At 42.3% G+C, this 21,441-nt stretch overlaps 1 protein-coding gene across 1 annotated transcript; it reads right to left on the bottom strand.

The window, feature by feature from the left end:
• Window positions 1-5,973: 5,973 nt before the first annotated feature.
• mmp17b (matrix metallopeptidase 17b) lies at window positions 5,974-17,132 on the bottom strand. Its single transcript, XM_082549531.1, has 11 exons — window positions 15,674-17,132; window positions 15,376-15,508; window positions 15,136-15,277; window positions 14,893-15,001; window positions 14,640-14,817; window positions 13,158-13,334; window positions 11,622-11,646; window positions 9,472-9,638; window positions 9,213-9,362; window positions 8,169-8,447; window positions 5,974-8,049 (listed from the first exon to the last, which is right to left on the bottom strand). The coding sequence occupies exons 1-11, from the start codon at window positions 15,800-15,802 to the stop codon at window positions 7,667-7,669; spliced, it is 1,872 nt and encodes a 623-aa protein (XP_082405657.1). The 5' UTR covers window positions 15,803-17,132; the 3' UTR covers window positions 5,974-7,666.
• Window positions 17,133-21,441: the final 4,309 nt, after the last annotated feature.

Below are 21,441 nucleotides of genomic sequence, written 5' to 3'. Positions count from 1 at the left end.
CGTTGTTCAGTGAATGAATGAAATAATTCAACCATCTGTAGCTCCGTAGCAGAAAAGACCCCATCTGTCTTTGTCATCTCTACTTTATGAACTCACTCCTCAGACTGCTGTCACTGTCAGAGAAAGTGAGAAACTCCTTGTCCAAATCTTCCCCCACAGGCCTCTGGGATGTCTGTGCGTTCCCCCTCTCCTCCTCTATTTCCCCCAACTCCTGCATCTTGCTTATTTGGCTGACGTCAAAAGAGTCAACAAAGTGCATATCCATGTATACTCACAATGCTTACATATCAAAATTAAGTTCCTGGGAACCATCAGGTGAATGAAAGAAAGCTTCTTGTGATTCTCAGGTCAGAGGTGCTCCCATCATTACTGAGCTGCCAGAGCCAGACTGCACACTTCCTGCTTTCAGCTCATAGAACAACTTGAGTAGCACGTTTCCATGAAGCTGTTACCTGTAACGATAGATAGCATCAATCTCATGTCTTCATGATGAGCCTCTGAGATTAAAGTAAACTTTTATTATTTATTTAAATTGTACAAATTACTGTGAATGATGTTAAGCAAACTCTGTGTACTCAGGCTCTAATCATGCCCTGTTCTCCCTGCCTCAGCTCTTTCTGAGGGTCCTTGGCTTTAGAAAACATTGTTAGGAAAAACTTAACTTGAAATGACACAACTGCAGAACTGATCCAGCATGGTTTTATAATGATGCAAAAACAGCATTGTACGACATGTGCTGGGTTGGCTGGCAGGGAGATATCTGCAAAGTCCCTGGACTTATTAGCAACTGGTGATAATCGTTGGTAAGGACTGGAAGATGGAGACTTGTGGAAGCAAAGTCACCAGCCAAGGATACGTGGTTAGAATTGTCTCCTATGGCAGTTGGAGACACGATAACTGGCGCCTGATATCAGTCACCACCAACTGCTTAGACGGATGCACATTCTCATATAAAACTCTGTGAACTACTGGGAGAGGTTACTCTCTTCAGGGAAGTTGGCTGCAGCTGTGCCTGGTTTCTGAACACAAGAGATCCACGTACATGCTCATATTTAATCATCTAATGACTTAATAAACAACAATCACAAGTTAAGCCTTTTGGCTCGTCATTCCTCAAAGTACATCTGTTGTCACACTTTAATAATTATTTTGCTTTAACATCCATCCATTGGAGCCTGTCCAGCTTCCAGATTTATGAATGCATATATAACATCTAAGGTATTTGTATTTGATTTTAGTTTTTGAGGTATTAAAGCATGTCAGTAAATGATATGTGAGTGACCCTTGATGTGACAGGTTTCCACAGTGGCCCTTAGTAATAGTTTGACTCACCTGCTTAAACGTTTGAAGAGTTTTGGATAAGGTTGTTTTTTTTGTTTCTTTCATTTGCTCAGAAGTTGTGGTTTAAATGACACCTCATTAAATGTCATCATTCATTCTGGCAGTATAGAGTAGATTCATGATAACTAACCTATTTCCTTTGCTGAATTTTAATCTTCTCTCCATTTCTTTTTTGTTTCTCTGGAGGCCTGACTTGTTCCAAGATTTGAGCTTCCATGGAACATCGCAGAAAAACCTGTCAGTCAATTTGAAAAGTGAGAAAGGTCTTTATTTCTCAGTTCTGAAATGTTGACTAATTTATTGGTGGAAAGGGCTCTGTGTGGCCTGACCAACGTGATGGTGGTGATAGGGAGAGAGAAGAGCCGCTGGGTTGTCTTATCTTGTTTGGTTTGAATGCAGAAGCACAAAGTTTTCCACCAGTCTGTTTGTGAAAGTGAAAAATCACAATGTTTCTCTGAACAATCCACAATTCAGTGAATTCTTTTCACAAGAACAATGTTCCTCAAAATGTTTGCACTTTTTGAGGTTTTAGCTTTTTTTACTGCCTTCTTTGTGTCTCTCGGTAGTTGTACATTCATTAATAACTGAACTCAAACATCTGAGGGCTGCGATGTGTTCCTAATGAAACGCTTTGATTTTAGTGACGTCACTGAGTTAAAGTATGTTCCAGGTTTACATGCACATAATTTTCCACAATCTCATCAGAAACTACTCTTGTTGAGTTGAATGAGAAGCAATGCAGCTTATCTTATTGCTGCTCTTTCTATGAGTGTAATGGGAAAGCCTCACAGCTGAACTTGCAGTAAAGACCGTTGATGAGATAGAATCTTAAGATTCCCCTTTTCAGTGTGTAGCTTATCCAGCTGGGGGAGTTCCAGTGTGGGATGTCACAGGGCTGAGACTACAAATGAATATATATTCATTAATATATACATTTAATTTTCTATCTATCTATCTATCTATAGATATGTAGATATATCTGTATGTATGAACAGAATCAACTTCTGGAGAGTTACTTGGATGATTGAGCATGCGTCAAGACGGCAAACATTTAGTTTTGCTCACTCAGAAGAATCAAGTTATTCTCAGTACTGTTTACTCACAATGTTGTGCTAACTTAGTTATTTTAAGTTCATTTTTTAAACTTTACTTTTTGCATAATTTCCCCCCAGTTCTGTGGACAAATTAGATTTCCCTGTGTATGTATGCTCACCACCCAAGACTCTGTAGAGTCTTCAACAGCATCTTGAAGCACATGGCAAAGGCACACTTCATATAATTGAAGGGAATAAAATCTGCTGCCATCTTCATGATGAAGATGAAACAAAGACGTTTCAGGAAGATTATGACCCAAGACCAGCCAAGAAAACTCTTAAATGGTTTCAGAGGAATAAAAAATAAAGTTGCGCGGATGGCCCAGCCAATCGCCTGACCTGAATCCAACTGAAAATCTATAAAAAGAACAAAAAAGAAAGTTTTTCCCCTCTCGCACCTGCAGGTGATTTGGGTCCTCTACCAGAGGCCTGGGAGCTTGAGGGTCCTGCAGTATCTTAGCTGTTCCCAGGACTGCGCTCTTCTGGACAGAGATCTCTGATGTTGTTCCCGGGATCTGCTGGAGCCACTCGCCTAGCTTGGGAGTCACCGCACCTAGTGCTCCGATTAAGTTGAAAGTTGAAAGCCTTTGTCATTATACATAGTATAACAAAATTAGAAACGGCTCTATAAAAGTGCACACGTGCTTATAGCACATTATAAAGACTATACAATAATTTAAATATACACTTACTATAAATATAAATACACAGTAAAGTACTGACAGAGACAGACCGGCAGAGAGTTGATGATATTTCAGTGCAGATTGCTTTTTGTACAAGTTTGAGTTGAGTACGGTGATGGCTTTGGGGAAGAAGCTGTCCCTGAGTCTGTTTGTTCTGGCCCTTATGGATCTAAAGCGCCTGCCAGAGGGCATGAGGTTGAAAAGATGGCAGCCGGGGTGGGTAGTGTCCTTTAAAATCTTTCTGGACCTACTAAGACAACGGGAGTTGTAGACAGCAGACAAATGGTAAATGGCCTGTACTTGTATAGCGCTTTACTTGGTCCTAAGGACCCCAAAGCGCTTTACACATCCAGTCATTCACCCATTCACACACAGGTGATGGCAGCTACATTGTAGCCACAGCCACCCTGGGGCGCACTGACAGAGGCGAGGCCGCTGGACACTGGCGCCCCCGGGCCCTCTGACCACCACCAGTAGGCAACGGGTGAAGTGTCTTGCCCAAGGACACAACGACCGAGACTGTCGGAGCCGGGGCTCGAACCGGCAACCTTCCGATTACAAGGCGAACTCCCAACTCTTGAGCCACGATCGCCCACACATGGGCAGCCGATGATTTTTTGTGCTGTGTTTACCACCCTCTGCAGCTGGCGTGCCACACTGTCACTGCACAGGTCAGCAGGCTCTTGATGGTGGATCTGTAGAAGGTCACCAGCAGCAGGGTGTTTAGTTGCTCCTTCCTGAGCACCCTTAGAAACTGTAGCCGCTGCTGGGCTTTCTTGACTAGGGCCGTGATGTTAGCTAACCAGGAGAGGTCTGCAGAGATGTGGAAGCCAAGGAATTTGAAGGACTCCACTCGCTCTACACATTCTCTGTTGATGTGCAGGCGGGCAGGGGTAGTTCTGTTCTGCCTGAAGTCCAGGATGAGTTCCTTGGTCTTGGTGATGTTAAATGCCAGGTTGTTTGATGCACACCATTCTCCCAGTCTCAGGACCTCATCTCTGTAAGCCGCCTCATTTCCTCCTGTGATCAGCCCCATCACTGTTGTGTCATCAGCAAATTTGACAATGATGTTCTCTGGGTGGGCGGGACTGCAGTCATATGTGTAGAGGGAGTAGAGTAGTGGGCTTAGTACACAGCCCTGGGGGGAGCTGGTGCTGAGAGTGTGAGGGGAAGAGAGGTGAGGACCCAGTTTCACCCGCTGGGGTCTGTTGACCAGGAAGTCCTTTATCCAAGAGCAGGTGGATGGCGGGAGCCCCAGGCTGGCTGACTTGGTGATCAAAATGTCTGGAATGATTGTGTTAAAGGCAGAGCTGAAGTCGATGAAGAGCATTCTGACATAGTTCCCCTGTTGTTCCAGGTGGCTCGGTGCTGTGTGGAGTGCGATGGCTATGGCCTCCTCAGTGTCCGGTATGTGAATTGGTGTGGGTCCAGAGTAGGGGGGGGAGGCAGGTTCTGATCATATTTCATTTAGTTGAACTTGAAATGTTTGTCAGTAAGTAAACAATTAGTATTGTACAGTCAGAAATATCAAGTTATTCTTAATACTGCAGACTTGCACTGTATAAGTCGTCCTAACAGTCATCTTAAGTAAGCTTTACTTTTTTGAGGCAACGAGTTTCCTTAATTTTTTTGAGTTCTGGGAACTAACAAGGCTGTACAGTGTACTCAAAATGAGTAAGTTGCCCTAACTTGGTCATCTTACGTAAACTTGATCCAATTTTTTTGAGTTCTGGGAACAAATGAGCTTGTACAGAGTACTCAAAATAAATAAGTTGTCCTAATTTAGTCATTTTTAGCTAAGCTTTACTCAATTTTTTTGAGTCAACGAGTTTCCCCAATTTTTTTGAGTTCTGGGAACTAATTAGATTTTACAGTGTGGGGTCTGACCCCAGCCTCTATGGATCTTGTGCTCAGAGCTTGTTCCTGTGCTGCCATGATTAGTGCCACTGTGCTGTCTTTCAGTCCAGCTTTGTCCAGCCACTGGAAGGATTTCTGCTTAGCGTACAGCCTCAGGGTGCTGGACTTAGGGTGAAACCCTCCATGCATGGTCAGGAGCTTCCTGGTCTTGATGTTGGTGGCTTCTATCTCCTCCTTTGTCCATCTTATTATCCCAGCAGGGGTGTGTTTCTTTGGAAAGGTATTTTATGTTCTCAAATGCCCCATCCATAGACATCCATAGACATCCATAGACATCCATAGACACTGGAATGCTTGATTTAGACCTCTATGTAGTAGCTTACGATGTAACCTGAAACCCCTTTTAACTCGATGCCATAATCTTCCAACCATTCAAGCATTACGGCACCAACATCAGGAAAAATGTTCATGAGAAAATAGAGAAGTACCATGGGAAACAGCAGTCCCAGTGGTAAAGGAGCTGTAACCCACAAACTGGAAGAGTGGGTCCTGCAGATACCAGGTACAACATCAGACTCTAACCAGTCCTACGATACAGTGGCGCTCTGTTAAGACAAGGAAGGCAAGGACTGACTGCCTAATCAAATCTAAAAATAGTCATAAACTAAAATGTACTACAGTAAAAATGATGTCTCACCTTTCATTTCAGCATCATAAAGCTCCTTGTCTGTTTGTATCTATCCTTTACATACCTGCCATCTTGTGGCTGCAGATGGCTATTGTCACTGGAAGCATTCACAAGAAACCTGATTGGTTCTTGCCATAATATGAATTCTAACAGTTGTTAAATAGGGCCGCCAGCTGTGTACCAACCTGACTTCTGCACTGATGATCCCAAATCCCATGAAGAAGGCAAGAAATTCCAGAGATGAACCCTGACAAGGCAAACCTGTGGGGTGAAACCATTTCAGGTGACAACGTCATGAAGCTCAGTGAGAAAAGTGCAAGGGTTTGCACTGTCAACAAAGCAAAGCGTGGCTCCTTTCAGGAATCTCAAATATAAAACACATTTAGAGTTACTGATCATTTTTTTCTACTATATTCCCCATTTGTTGTGGATTATGGAGTTGAAGCAGCAGCTGCAGAATGCTTTGACAAAAGTTGACATATTTCAGTTACTTCATTTCAAACCCTATTTACAGGAATATCATGATGAAAATCAGAGTTCAGAACAAGCAGGCAGTCTTTAAATAACAGAAGGGCTCATAAGCACATCGAACTAAGTAAAAAGCATGTGAAATAGCAGCAGCAGGCCAGAACAACAACCTCTAACAACAAAAGACAGAGGAGGGAAGACGCAGTAAGAAATGCTTTTTCTAAGAGAGTACATCACACGTGCACCATTAAAATGCATAGTTTATGTAAATGCTGTTAAGATGAATGGAAAATGGGTAAAAATAAATGGTCAGAAAATAGAGCTCAAACTATTTCTCTCGTGTGTTGTTATGTGTTCAGAAGCGATTGTCCGTTCTTATTTAATTCACTTAATGTACAGACTTTACCTGCTTGCTGCATACATGCTACTACTGCACATCCACCTAATGTATATGTTATATTATATAATGTCCCCCCCCTTTTGCTCAAGTCAAGGAGCGTGTCAGGTTACATTTGATTGTGTGTTATAACTATGCATGTGACGAATAAAGACCCTTGAACCTGAAACATGTGGCAGGATAATGTTTTTAAGTTTGATAGCTGTCCTTAAGTGATGTCACCTGAGTCAGGGTCAGCTGCCCTTTGAGTTATTAAAAGTGCAAATTGGTTGGTGTACATTTACACTGCTCAAATCTGCTGCATGCTAAAGGCTACCTCCATCACTGACTGCCCTGTTGGAGGTTGTGTTCAACTGCAGTAAACTTAGGCTTTGATAAAAAATAATAATAATGTCATTTATTCTCCTTCTTCATAGATTTTTATCCTTATTTTTAAACAGTGTGTGCTTGCAGACTGTCACCTATGGGACGGCAATAAGAGAAATTAACCAGGAAGGTGAAATAATAAAACCACTTAATAAAGCCACTACTCCACTTTTTGTCTGTATAAAGAGAAACTTAGTTTAAAAGCTACGGTGGGTTTGGGGTGAAACTGGTCAAACTGAAATTAAAATATTATCAAAATGATATTAAAAATGATCTCTTTAATTTTAACTTCCCCAAACCACTCTCATTTTCTAGTGTGGTGTCTGTGATGCCTGGGATAGATTAGTATTGCTGTAAAGTACGAATGTAAAAGTAATACAGAGATCCATACATACATTTAAAACACTGATATCTGTAAATACAAGCATGTCAAATTATCAGTCAGTTAATGTCTGCGTGATTATTATTATTATTTATTATTGTTGTTTTTGTTAATAATTGATTTTGGCAACTTCAGTCCTTCACAGATGGAACCAGTTTTCTGGTCATAACTCACAATATGACTGGATGACTGGTGGACAGGTAAATAAATATGCCTCCTAATTAAAATAGCACTCGTAATTAGCACCGCTGCTACCTGAAACCAGCAGCACATTTCTAATCTCACACTCAGACAGGAGTACAGGGCGAGGATGCGAGTGCTTGTGGAAAGGTTGTACACACACTCTGTTTAGTCTAATAAAACCTCAGTTTTTTCTTTCATTGTGCACCTTTAAACAGCTAACAGTGCCCATGTAACCTGCAGCAAGGCAGCTATCAAAAATGTTGTCCTGCCCCCCAGGGCTCCGTTTCGGCATGTGCATTTTGTCCAGATGTGTGAACCTCTGTCCAGCACCTCTTTGTGTTTAGTTCCGTCTCTGACCCGCTTTCTTTTTATCAGTTCTTCCTCCTCTCCCCGATATCTCCAACTCTCCCTGAGCTCCTCTCTTCCTCCAGGTGATGACAGTGAAAAGGAGAGGTCCTGCATCCCAGGTGAGGATGAGTCAGTGCAGCCCAGCCAGTCTGCAGCAGAGGATCGTGGGTATCCATCATGCAGTGATGAACCTGGAAACATGAACTTCCAGTAGGACTCTCCTTTAAAGAGATAGACAGAGCCTGGAGAGAAATAAAAGAAACTTCACTGAATTTAGTCTGGTTCTAGTTAAATTAAGTCAACTTTGTCCGTTTATTTGATCCTTTAATAGAAAGATCTCACACATGAATCAGATCCTCACCATTAGTGTCTGTAGTGATTCCATTCACACCCTCTTTGAGCAGTTGTGTCCAGGTGTCTCCTTGATTCTCTTGTTTGGCATCTCCAATTTTTCCCCACACAGCCCCCTCCTCCGGGTCCCAGACCAGGCCCCATCTCTCTAATGCTCCTGCTGCCTGCTCGTCATCATCGTCGTTATCAGTGTCTGCTAAATCTAAGCTGACGCCCGTCCTGAGAGCAGACAGGGGCTGAGGGTAACCTTCTTGCAGAGACAGGTCCTTGAAGAGCCAGAACTGGTGACCTGCAGCGAGACGTCACATGAAAAGGTTAGTAAGCCAGTTCGATGATTCGCAGTGAAACACCATCGATTGTTTCAAAAAGGTTTAAGCTTGTCCACTGTGACTGCTTTGATGTATTATTTTGTATTTACACTCTCACTTTATCATTGCATGCATGTTCTAGGCAGTGGATGTCTGTTGCCAAAGAAATAAGAAGGAAAGGTTTAAAAACCTGAAGCCACATCCAAGGCCAGATAAAGTTTAATAATTGGACACATCAGTTTTGATGCTGGAGAATTTAGTCCTTAACTATGCTAAAAGTATTTTGGTTATAGAGAATGTAATCTACAGCCAAACTGTAGGAGATGTTCAAAGAAGCTATAGGACAGGTGCATGTAGGTCTTCTGAAAGTAGCAGGAAGTAAGTAATAATCTCATAAATCTCAACAAGTTCTGCTTTCTGAAGACATCACTATCTCTCAAACGTATCACTGCTTGCTTGAAAAGTAATTCAGGAATGGCTATAGGCAAATTCTATGAAAAAGACAATTTTGAAGAACACATTCAGTGTACTTCAGTGTGCAAAATGTAAAGGCTAGAAGAGATATGAGCTAAAAAAAAACTCACGTCAATCAATTGTTACAGAAATAAAGAAATAAGGAATCTTCTTAGATTTTTTAAACAGTTTCAGTAACGATTTTAATAGCCAGTTATGGTGCGTAATCTGCACTGACTGTTGTGGCCTTTACACCGTTTTACCCCTCTCACAAGTAGGTTACTGTACTGCACCACTGATAAAGATGATCGCATGATCCGAGCGCCTCTCCAGCACAGCTTGAAGATGAAGCAGGTCAGGGGGTAGACCCCTCCACAACCTCCTCACTGAAGAACCGCGCCCCGACACCAAGCCTCCGCCATTGACCCTCCACATCATCGGACCTGAAGCGATGACCCAATGAAAATAATGAATTGTGGTATCCTGTTACTATAGATACATCTTCCATAGTTAAACTACATAAACTACATTTATAAAAATCTGTTTTCAGACCTTTGAAGAAGAAAGTTTCTCCTCGAATCTTTGCCACAGCATCAAAACTGGTGTTACAGTGATCTATGGAGGGGCTGAAGGGCAGAAGCACACAGGGATACTTGTTAAAGGAATGTCGGGGTTTCATTTGGTTAACAGTAGTAGACAGCACAGCCATACTCTTTGTCCTGAGACAGGGGCGAATTTAGCCCAAAAATGGGCTAAAATCGCCCCATGAATCAACTGACATGTCAGTGCGCCCCAGGGTGGCTGTGGCTACAATGTAGCTGCCATCACCAGTGTGTGAATGTGTGTGTGAATGTGTGTGTGAATGGGTGAATGACTGGATGTGTAAAGCGCTTTAGTATAGCGCTTTACACATCCAGTAAAGTGCTATACAAATACAGGCCATTTACCATTTTTTGTACAGACAGACAGCCAGGTTCATAATGGATATAAGGAAGTTTTTTTATTATTTTTTTTAAAAGGAGCCACATTCAGGTAAAAGTGTAAAATCAAATGATCCGTCAATCAAGAATAATGTTGGATCAGTGTTTCAATATTTATCTTTTATTAGATGTTTGTGTGGTTTGGTTATTTTCCTTTTGGTTGAAAGTACACTGAGAGGACTTTTTGTTAGTGATCTTAATAGTATTTTTTTCATATTAATGTAATTTATCATCTAATTGAATACAATATATTTGTGTATGATTGTCAGTCCAAAGAGGGAGAGAGGAAAGAGGGAACGTGAGGAGAAAGAACAAGGTCAGGAAGAACCAGGTAAGCAAACAGACAGGGAGCAGTGACAGGCACAACAGCAACTGTTAAACTGACAAAGAGGAAAAAACCTGATTTTACTCACAATCTGGAAGTTGTGTCCTCCCTATATTAAAGCTGCTAAACAGAATCTGCTAAACAAACTGGGCTGAAACATTTTGACCCTCTTTAACAACATTCCAACATAACATTATCATTGATCGGGGAGATTAAAATTAATGATATATTTTTATGTGGTTCAGCCACAACTCTACTAAAACCTCAGCCAGTAATAGGGAGGCCAACCTTTGGACCGTCCAGTTGTCTGTATGACTGCCGCATGTACGTGCATCACATTTGCTCACTATCAGAAAGAGCCAAACAGCCCTGGTGGAGTGAGGAGCTGTAAAGAGAAGCAGATGCTCTGTTTCTAAAAATGTTTTAAGCTTGTTTCAAAGATTCTGTACAGCAGCTTTAAATGTTTTCCAAAAGCACACAGACACTTATCAGTGTTTCTCACACTTTTTACAGTGTGGACCACCTGATAAAAATGTCAAGCTCTCCTAAGGACCACTATGAAAGCATGAAACTCATAAATATTACAACACAAAATTATTATTATTAAATTAGTAAAATTAGTGTCTGCAGTAAAGATTTTTATTTGTAACAATTTATTCTGTTTTGGGAGTGTTTTTCATGTATCTGTATTATATTATACAAACACATTAAAAGTGAATCTCTGTCCAAAAAATGCAGTCAGTTTACTTTTTACTCACTATGAGCATCATTCATTATTAATAAACCAGTAATTAAGGCTAGGATACGTATTTTTATTATTCCAATCCATTCTTCTTTTGCAGCATTTAAATAACCTTTATCAGATTTGATGGTTTTGTTACAGACTTTTCAAAAAAGTGTTTTTCTTTTCTTTCACAAATGTGGGGATTAAATTGTGCTAAAATGTACAAAACAGTGATGTCATGTTTTGACTACCGAAGACATCACAAGATGGTGATGGCCAGCACAGTCTCCAGACTTAAACCCCATTTAACTGGACATAAACGTAGATTCTCAATGGAAAAATTTAGCCAATGCAGAAATGCCTCAAATCTGCTTCTATCTAAAGGGCAGCAGCCAGTGATAGATATAAAAAGTCTTGCAGCACTATATGGGTCCATAGGAAAACGTCATTCCTGACCTCTGCAAACACTTCCCTGCTGAGTTCACGGTGATCCATTTTGGGTTATACTGACTGGTTCTTCAATGCTCCTTCTGCGGTTGGCTCCATGCACCACTAAAGGGGCCCACCTGACAGTCTAAGAACCACTGCTGTCATATGCTGTGGGAGTGTCTGGTTGGGCGTGGTCCAGGTTCCTGTCATTTGTCCCTGGGAGTGGAGTTGGCCAGCTCATCACCTGTTGTCAATCTCCGGGGCTCCACCTAGAGGGTTTTTAAGCCAGCACGGCCTGCCACTCCTCGCCAGTTCGTCCTGCTACCATCTGTGATTCTCCACCCATCGCACTCACCAGTAGTGCTGTTTTGGTCTCCATCCTGTTCTCCCGTCTGCTCGGAACCCGAGGATTATATACTCCACTTCTCCTCAGCCTGCCCTTCAGTCTGTATTCTCCACCTCCTCGGAATCTGGACCGGACTCTCCACTCTTGACCCTCTCTGGAATACACCCATGGCAGCCTTTTCCCCGCCTAATAACTAGGGTCTCCAAGTAAGCCCAAGACTATCCACTGGCACTCCGTACCTCTGTCCCTTACTCGTTTTTTCCCATTCAGTAACATCTCTCTCCTGTGTTTACAGAAGTTCCCGTTAGAAGTTTCCCCGTGCTCTACGCCGGTTTCTCCGCCCACGGATTTCCTTTAGTTTCTGCGTATGGTTTCTGTTAAACCCAGTTCCGTTCACGTTTTGTTCTTTTCAATAAATTATACACAGTTCTAAGCAAATTGAGTCTGCTCTTGAGTCCACCGCATTCTCGCCCTTGACAACTGCAGGTTGGTGGGACACAGCCAGAGCTACTGTCACTTCCAGTGTGTCACACATGCTTGGTTAAGCCCAGCCTACTGTGATGATTACTCATTTAGCTTCATTTTAGAAGGTTAGTACAACACAGTTCAATGTCCCAAACTATTGCCACAGTATTTGGTAACCAAGTATTTTACAGAAAGGCTTGTTTCCTCTCCAGCGTGCTTCATATTGTGAAATTATTCATTTATAAACTACTTGTCAGACGATAGTTTTGCATTTCACTTAAAACCACAGAAACAATTTCATATCATATCTGTGGCAAAGATATTCAAGTTTAACTTCTAGGAGCCACAGACCTTAGTATAAAATGTTGTGCCAATGAATAATATATTTTACATGTTCATTAGTTTAAGTACCAAACATTAAAAAATGGATTGTGGTTAGTAAATTTTCACAATGACAAATTGTTAAACCCGAGATGCAAATATAGTTAATGAACCTGGAACGACACTGAGTGGAAGGATGTATTTTTTGGAACATGTGGGCAGAAGCTTGAATATCCACAGACACAGCGGTTTGCCTGTCAAGCATTCATGACATTATGCAAAAGCAAAATGAACTGAAAAAAGTTAAGAATGGTTTCTGAGCAACAGCGCAGTCAGACATTTCCTCGTTTTTATATTTTACAGTATGAGGCTTTCATGAGAGTCTTCGCTGAATGTGGAGGCTAAAGCTGTGAAGAAACGAATTCTGTCCTTCCTCAATAAACACACCAGAGGTCAGACCAGGGAGCTATTTCACAGCTGTCCTCATCCATCCTTTAAACTGCACTTCAGTGTTTATCCTTTTACATCAAACTTTATATTATCCTATGTGTGCTAATACTGAAATTTTACATTCAGTCTAGTTTACACATCCTCACACATCAACTATAATCAATATTAATGATTAAATCATGGTGTGAGAAGCTTCACCATAGAGCTGAGTGATGTGCTCCAGGTCTTGGGGTCCCAGGCGGTAGTGGAGAGGGTCTCCGACAGGACCCAGGTAGTATGGCCTCATGACTGAGTGACGGGATGAGGAATGAGGAAGGCCCAGTGCGTGGCCAAACTCATGAACCAGCACTGTGAACAGGTCGGTACCCTCAGAGACTGGGAAGGAAACAGAAGAGGAGGAACAGAAAACAAAATGATGACCTGATTAGAAGAAGAAGAGAAACAAGTCATGGTTTACTGGTATCCGGTTGTTCAGTCTGACGTCACTAGCCGAGTCTGGACCTAAACTCCGATGCAGGTCCATATATCAAACGATCACTGTGGCATTACTGAGAGTTGAAAAACTGTCTAAAGTCTTTCATCTTCAATAAAATGATCAGCATTCTGCTCTACCAGGTGTAACAACTGAGTTTAACATCCAGGCATCCATGAAAACGGAATTTATGACATTTAACGGAGTTAGAAGTTAGCACGGAGTTAGCTCGCTAGCTTCTATCTAAATACAATATAACATGTCCTGACTGCGGGGTTTTGGAAACAAATTAAAACGTACAGCTCTGCTATCACTTCCAACATAAATGAAGACAGAAAACTAAACAGCAGTGACGTTTGTAGGGTTACTGAAGTTGGGCTAGCTGGTATATAATGATGTGCTACGTGACCGCTAGCGACACAGCTATGTTAGCATAATATAAACAAGCTAACTTTTTTTCCACTCAATAAAAGTTAGCGTGAGTGTTCTCGGTGGTCAGGAACAAATGTAATCGCATGGCAGGATGCTGTAAAAGGACCAAACTTCAGCCAGGAGAACAACTGAGATAATCCATCCACAATACGAGGTTAGTCATTCATATACTGCTGCATGGGCTGGGCTGTAGTTACATCCTAAGGTTTTAAAAACTGAGCTTAAATAAATGATTAGCGGTAATAAAAGCCGAGGGAGGTCAACAGTGATCACTGACTGTTTTAGGAGCTTTTTGAGATCAAATAGAAGAAAATACAAAACATTAAACATGTTAACAACACAAAAGCCATATTAAACGCAGACTACTTTAGACCCGGAAGTAGGATTCGTCGCGTCATCACTGAACAACCGGATAGTATGGCCATAGAGTGTATGGAGGTAGCATTGTGGTCCAAAGCTCACTGGTTTTGGACTCAGTGTTATTGTTTTGTCCACTGCCATTTGGCAACTTTGGAGCAAGAAAGGACCATAACTGAGTTACCGCCTAGCACTGTCAAGCTTGGTCACCAAGCTGCATTAATCTACACCATGTGAAGACACAAGACAAAAGACTGCTTCACTGAGTGAATGGGTCAAATGCAGAGAAAAACAAGTAATTTCCCCATGGGGATCAATAAAGTATCCATTATTATTATTATTATTATTATTATTATTATTATTATTATTAAAAGACTCATAAAAGGTTAGACTTTTATGTTTTTGAAGTGTTGTTCTACCTGGCTGTCTGAATGCCCACTCTTCCTCCGCATCCAAATGAACTACTCCTGCCCGGGCTGGGTCTGAGGGGAAGAAAGCGTGGCCTACTGCTCCACCTGCCCCATCAAAGGGGTAGTCATCACCATGGTAACCATGGAAGAAGTCTACCCGCAGGTCAGCTGCATCCGGACTGCCCACCTGGAAACAGAATGAATGAAACTCATCGACTGTGTGACTTTGGCTAGTTCTAGTCAAAAGTGGCATCTGACAAACCTCATGGAACTCCAGTGGCGTTGGCTCGGCCCACACTCTTAAAGCGTAGAAGATAAGTGAGCGAATTGTTTCCCGAGACAGATGAGAAGAGGAGGGATATGATTGCAACCTGACGAGGTAAGATAGACGCAAAGACCTCACCGAGTGGCAGATACTTCACCAAGCACAGCTTACTGACAATAGGAAGCCATTGTGAACTACTACATCGAACTGATCACAGTCTCCTCGCAAGTTTTATCCCACCTCCAGTTGATGTTCCTGCGCGTCCACATGGAGACAGCCCATCTTCTCCGCCTCCTCATATTTATTTTCTCTTGGTTGGATGATTCCTCCTGGTCCGGTAGTGAGCAGCGTGGCGTGTTCATCACCGCCATTGTCTCCTCATCTGGACACCAGAGAACAGACTCTATCCAATCACACAGAGAACACTAGATTTGAGAAGCAGCATAAACATCTTTTTAAGACACCATCTGTATTCCTCACCTACAACTCCGCTGTCTTTTAGGCCTGCAAACCTTTGCATGGCCCTCACAGCACTGGTGACACCTGTCCAAGCCTGCAGCTGACCGGTGGAAGGGTCTGAGGGTGGGAGGTAACCATACTTCATCAGCCAATCCTAACAAAGGGGGTAAATGATCTCTTTAACAGGGTGTTCTTCTTCCATTTCTATCCTGCAGTCCTGTATCTATATTATATATAAAGCTCACTACCAATGTAATATATGAGAGAGTTGGTAAAGATATTATTAATTTCCCATCAATAGTTGTATGGTTTCTATTACCACAAGTTTGGAGCTCTCATCTTGAGTGGGTGTCACTGGTGCAGAGGATGGTGACAGAGTCACACTAGCAGCACAAGTTGTTTGCATCCATCCACAGCTCAAGCAGAGGAAAGTCATATACATCTTCATCTTGATTACATGTTTTTGGAACTGAATATTCAGTGGAAAGCAGTATTTTCAGTGTGTGGAAATCCACTGGAAATGAAGCAAAGGCATTTTAAAACATTAAAGACAACGATACAGACAGGGCAGCAAAAAACCCTAAAGCCCGACATTTAAAGAGTTTTCCTTAAGTTATCCAAAGTAAACAAAAATATTTTAACATTTTGCACAGTGGTACAGAGGGTGGCTTGACACGGACACAAGGTCGGGTGCAGTGGTTAGTTCTGTCGCCTCACAGCAGTCACAGAAGTTTGCATTCTTTGCAGTTATTAAAATAGAAAAAACACTATATTCTCTTAAAAGGCCGCAATTCATTTGTGTCCTCTGTGAAGGACATGAACCTCTACATCAACCAGAATCTATGCAATCTGAGTCCTACTGTGGTGTCGAGGGGACACGCTGGGCTTTTATTGATGCCACATTTTGGGGGATTGGGCTAGTAGAGTAATAACAGAGTTCTTTTCCAAATGAAAAGGCACTGGAGGTCCCACATTTCAGATTAAGTGATATGATATCCGGTTGTTCAGTCTGACGTCACTAGCCGTGTCTGGGTCTAAACTCCGCTGCAGGTCCATATATCAAACGATCACTATGGCATTACTGAGAGTTGAAAAACTGTCTAAAGTCTTTCATCTTTAATAAAATGATCAGCGTTCTGCTCTACCAGGTGTAACAATTGAGTTTATCATCCAGGCATCCATGAAAACAGAATTTATGACATTTAACGGAGTTAGAAGTTAGCAGGGAGTTAGCTCGCTAGCTTCTATCTAAATACAATATAGCATGTCCTGACTGCGGGGTTTTGGAAACAAATTCAAACGTACAGCTCTGCTATCACTTCCAGCATAAATGAAGACAGAAAACTAAACAGCAGTGACGTTTGTAGGGTTACTGAAGTTGGGCTAGCTGCTATATAATGATGTGCTACGTGACCGCTAGCGACACAGCTATGTTAGCATAATATAAACAAGCTAACTTTATTTCCACTCGATAAAAGTTAACGTGAGTGTTCTCGGTGGTCAGGAACAAATGTAATCGCATGGCAGGATGCTGTAAAAGGACCAAACTTCAGCCAGGAGAACAACTGAGATAATCCATCCACAATACGAGGTTAGTCATTCATATACTGCTGCATGGGCTGGGCTGTAGTTACATCCTAAGGTTTTAAAAACTGAGCTTAAATAAATGATTAGCGGTAATAAAAGCCGAGGGAGGTCAACAGTGATCGCTGACTGTTTTAGGAGCTTCTTGAGATCAAATAGAAGAAAATACAAAGCATTAAACATTAACAACACAAAAGCCATATTAAACGCAGACTACTTTAGGCCCGGAAGTAGGATTCGTCGCGTCATCACTGAACAACTGGATAGGGGTCTACCTACAATATAAAGCACCTTGAGGTGACTATTGTTGTGATTTGGCGCTATGTAAATAAAATTGAATTTAATTGAATATTTTAATGAACCCTCAAATTGTTTCTTCAATATTGTCATGGTCCACGGCCCGGCGTCCGGGGTGCTGATGGGATGCCCATGCCCGTGGGCGTGGCTGCTAACCCCACACCTGCATCCCATCCCAGGCGATCACCAGGTGGACTATTTAATCCTGCCCTACCTGCTGCTCCACGCCAGTCCGTAGCCGTCGCTCAACGGTAACGCACACCTGCGGGAAAGCCCTTATGAAAACTTATCCGTCTGAACTAACACTACTCTGCCCTGTGTACTCAGATCACAACTCGGCGTGTTGTGAGCCACCTGCCTGTCCGCCTGCCCGTCTGAGATTTGGATCACGATCAGCACCCGCCGCCTCGACCCTTTTGGTTCTGCTTCTGGGTCCAGCTTGTGCGCGGAACCTCGGTTCATGACAAATATTAGATTGTTATCTTCAATTTAGTAGAATTTCAGAAATGTGCAGTAATGTTAACACTTTTGAAAGAGAACTTTTATTCAGTGTTGATAGAGTTGTATTGTTGATTGTCATTTATGCTTAGAAACATTTACTCATTTATGCTTAGAAATATTTAACCATAGATGCTTAGAAGTGTATAATCAATTGTGTAGTGATAAGTTGTGTGATCTTTAACAGGCTACAGAGGCCTGGTGTGCATTCCACACTGGGAGCATGGGAAAGTTCGTACCTTGTTTAATTGTTATGGTAGGATTAACGTAGTTACATTTGTTTTAGTTTAAGTGCTTTTTGTGTATAAATGAACTGCTAGACTTCCTTACTGTGTTATCTAGGATGAGGGGGGGTCTACCCTCTTCCTGACCAAGGATGTTTGCTTGTGTGCTTTTATGACCCTTTGATCAGCAGTAACACACACACACACACACACACACACACACACACACACACACACACACGGTACTCTTTGTGTATGTAGACGTCATATGTTAATGAACCTATGCATATTCATGTAACCTCAATAAAAGGACAGTGATACGGGAGAACGGACGAGAGCAACTTGGGCCAAGCGAAGGAACGGCGTTTGTCCGGTTCTCTCCCGTGCACGAGTAACATGAAGCTTGCCTACTTCGTGTCTTGCTTTGCGGTGTAATTATATTGCCTTCAACGTTCCAGCGAATAGGTTTATGCTACAAACCCATCAAGTGTCCTTTGTAGTGGACAGAGGAATTACTAACTCTGATTTGTGAATGAGATTTTAAAGGATTTCACTCAGTTTGTAGGCAGGGAGTCAGACGAATAGCTGTCCCGGGATGGTGAAAGGTCAGAGGACACACTGGTATGTTCTGCACTCATCTTCCATTATGTATAAGAAGCAATGTGTAAGCTAGGCCTTGGAGGTTTTTTCATTAGAGTTCAACTCTTTTGAAATTGGGTAGAAAGACTTTTTAATGAGAAAACAGATCAACTACAAACCAGAGGGAGGTGCTCGTCTCTTAAAATTGAAAGCATCATTCAGCATATCTGTATATGTGACATGACTCGGATTATCTTGGGTCCTAGTTATAGCCAGGACCCGGTGTATAACTCAGCATCTGGCAGTCAGTCAAAGTCACGAGTCATCTTTATGTCTCGGGTGAGAAAGAAAGAATGTCCTCTGGCTGGTGATGCAACAAGGCTGCATTAATGAGACCAACTAAAACCTTTTTCTGGGTCTCAGAAGGATACAAAGATGAGTACATTACATTTGCACCTGCAATGTAATAAAATATAAGAGAATAATGCCTGTCCCAGTGTGCTTCACATCCACCACCATCATCATAGTCCCAAAGAGGACAGCTGCTACCTGCCTGCATGACTGCTGCCCATGGCGCTCAATCATCATGAAGGTTATTCATGGCACGTCTCTGGATGCTGTGCAATTTGCACTCCAGTCTAACAGATCCACTAAAGAGTTACTGGTAATCTGGCATGCCCGGTGTGCTGATGTGTCAATATCATTTTTTGGTCGATATAGTTACACAGGCCACAGACTGGATTGAAGGTCTGCTGTGCACTGGCCCTACAAGCACTGACAGCAGCCCATCCATTCATTTTTATCGGTGACACTAGATTACCCAATCAAATCTCTTCATGCAACCAGGCCCTTCCCAACCTTCCCTGTGTGGTGATGCACGTCCTGTGGCTACTTTTGCTACTGCTAGAAAGTAAAGTGCAAAAACTGTCACAGAAGAACAGGAAGCACACTGTGACACTCCATGTCACAATAGCACGGACGCGTTAAAGCAGTGAGTCAAAGAAGCTGATGGGAAACGTTGTATATTCCCACAGGGTGGAGAAACCTACCAGATTCAATCACGAGATGGACGAGAATTTCCATAAAATACAGAGAGGAGGGCATTGTGCCCTGCCCCATAGGACACTGCTAGATATGTGTGTGCCCATGTCAATCAGAAGATGCCTCCATTAATTAAGTTAGAGGGTGTACCATTTCAGTTAGAGCACTGGGGCAGAGAAGGAGGAGGGAGGATGAATGGAGGACAAGGCAGCTTTAAAGTAATGAGATTAAAGCAGCCACAAGAGTAGAGGGCGAAGGTCGAAGGAGCCGACTGTCAGAAAGAACATTCTGAATTAAACAAGCTGGAATGAACATTAGAGGAACTGCTTTGGTGGCAAATCACGTTGCATCAAAGCAGCTGATCAGGTAAAGTTCATGCTCTAAAATGTAAGTGCATACATTTTTGTCTTAACCCCAAAGCTGACTTATTTTTGCATTTCACAGCGTTTGACTAGTTAAGTCAGGCTTTAAATGAAAAGCAGAGTTTGGAGGAATTCGAGCAGCGGTATTGGCACAGCTGTACAGTAATTCAGGCTGTGTATTAGTCCCTGCACATGTAATATTGTCACCATCTGACAATGAAACCTAACATCTCACACCACTGACCACGGCACATTCATTCATTACATTAAGTTACACTAACTCCAAATTTAGTCTGAAAGCTGAATCACAGCAAGTTAAAGATGAGAAAAGTGCTTTTAACACTTACCTTCCTGCTGCTCTGCCTTCTGCTTCTCCCTGCTCTCTCTTCATTTGCCACAATGGGAACAGATGGGTCCTTTCTACTCTCCTGCTCGTTTCCTCAAAGCCTGACTCCTAACCCCCACCCCCTACCCCACCCACTGCCACAGCAGCATGACAAATGAAGAGTTTCATCTTTGCAGAAATATCTTCCTTCCTCTATCCCGAGATTGTGCCTTGGTTTTTCCCAACTTGTTTTTCCTCCTATCAGTCAGTTATTTGCCCTCAGTACACAATTTATGAACAAAGAAAATCTGATTTGAAAACAATTAGTTGTGGCACAATACTCTGTGAGTGCAGAATGCAACATTTGACTCGTGCAGGATTAGTGATGCACAGTAAAGATGGGTTTAGACACGTGTGTGTGCCTTTGCATGTGTGCAACATCTGCATGTTTATGTGTATCTTCTCTCATGATGACATTTTTACACACAATCCTCTTAACATGAGGATTAAAACAAAACCAAGACAGATTTGTGGCTCCCTCTCATTCTGCTGCAGCTTTTTCCTTGTGTTTCTTCTTTGTGTTTAATCCACTGAACTGGTGGGAGGGGTGGTCTCATGTTGGCCTCTTTCTTTAAATGCAACTGATATCCTACTGTTCATGTCAATGAAAAAAGCATGAACTGCACTAAGCCATGTTCTCCATATTCTTGTCAATGCTAATGTTATTTCTTCCATTGGTGAGTCCCCTTCATGTGAACCCTGCACCATCCTGCTGGGATCATGAAGCTCAATCTAATCTGGTCTTTCTCTGCTGAGAGAAAAAAGCTGCAACTAGAAACACGTGTAGGACGAATGCAGTGTGTTTTCAGGAAACCTGATTCCTGTTATGTGTGTCTGTAGCAGAACAGGCAGATCCAGTGACGGACTGATGCTCAGGACTGACCGTTCTCTGCTCTTTGACTTCAATTTCTTAGACTGAAGTACATTTGTCACGGGTGTGCTGACACACAGGATGCATAGCCAGCAGTGATGGTGCATGTCATTCATGATGTTCATGAACATCATTAGTGGCCTATCCCTGGTCAAAACCACTAAACGAGTCTACAGATGCCCTCGCTGTAGGGGCCAAATGTTCAGGCCTAACTAGCATTAGTCAAATGCTCATTTCAGGCTCCTT

This window comes from Aulonocara stuartgranti (assembly GCF_965226115.1).
Source record: "Aulonocara stuartgranti genome assembly, chromosome: 2".
Taxonomy (NCBI): domain Eukaryota; kingdom Metazoa; phylum Chordata; class Actinopteri; order Cichliformes; family Cichlidae; genus Aulonocara; species Aulonocara stuartgranti.
This window is presented reverse-complemented; position numbering and strand designations above follow the sequence as displayed.

Excerpts from the sequence above, each read along its gene's own strand:
- mmp17b (XM_082549531.1), bottom strand. The coding sequence starts at position 15,802 with ATGAAGATGTATATGACTTTCCTCTGCTTGAGCTGTGGATGGATGCAA. Across the intron at positions 15,002-15,135 it reads CGCAGGAACATCAACTGGAG|GTTGCAATCATATCCCTCCT; the intron begins GTGGGATAAAAC and ends TTACCTCGTCAG. Across the intron at positions 11,647-13,157 it reads GCACATCACTCAGCTCTATG|GTGGAGCCCCGGAGATTGAC; the intron begins GTGAAGCTTCTC and ends AAAACCCTCTAG.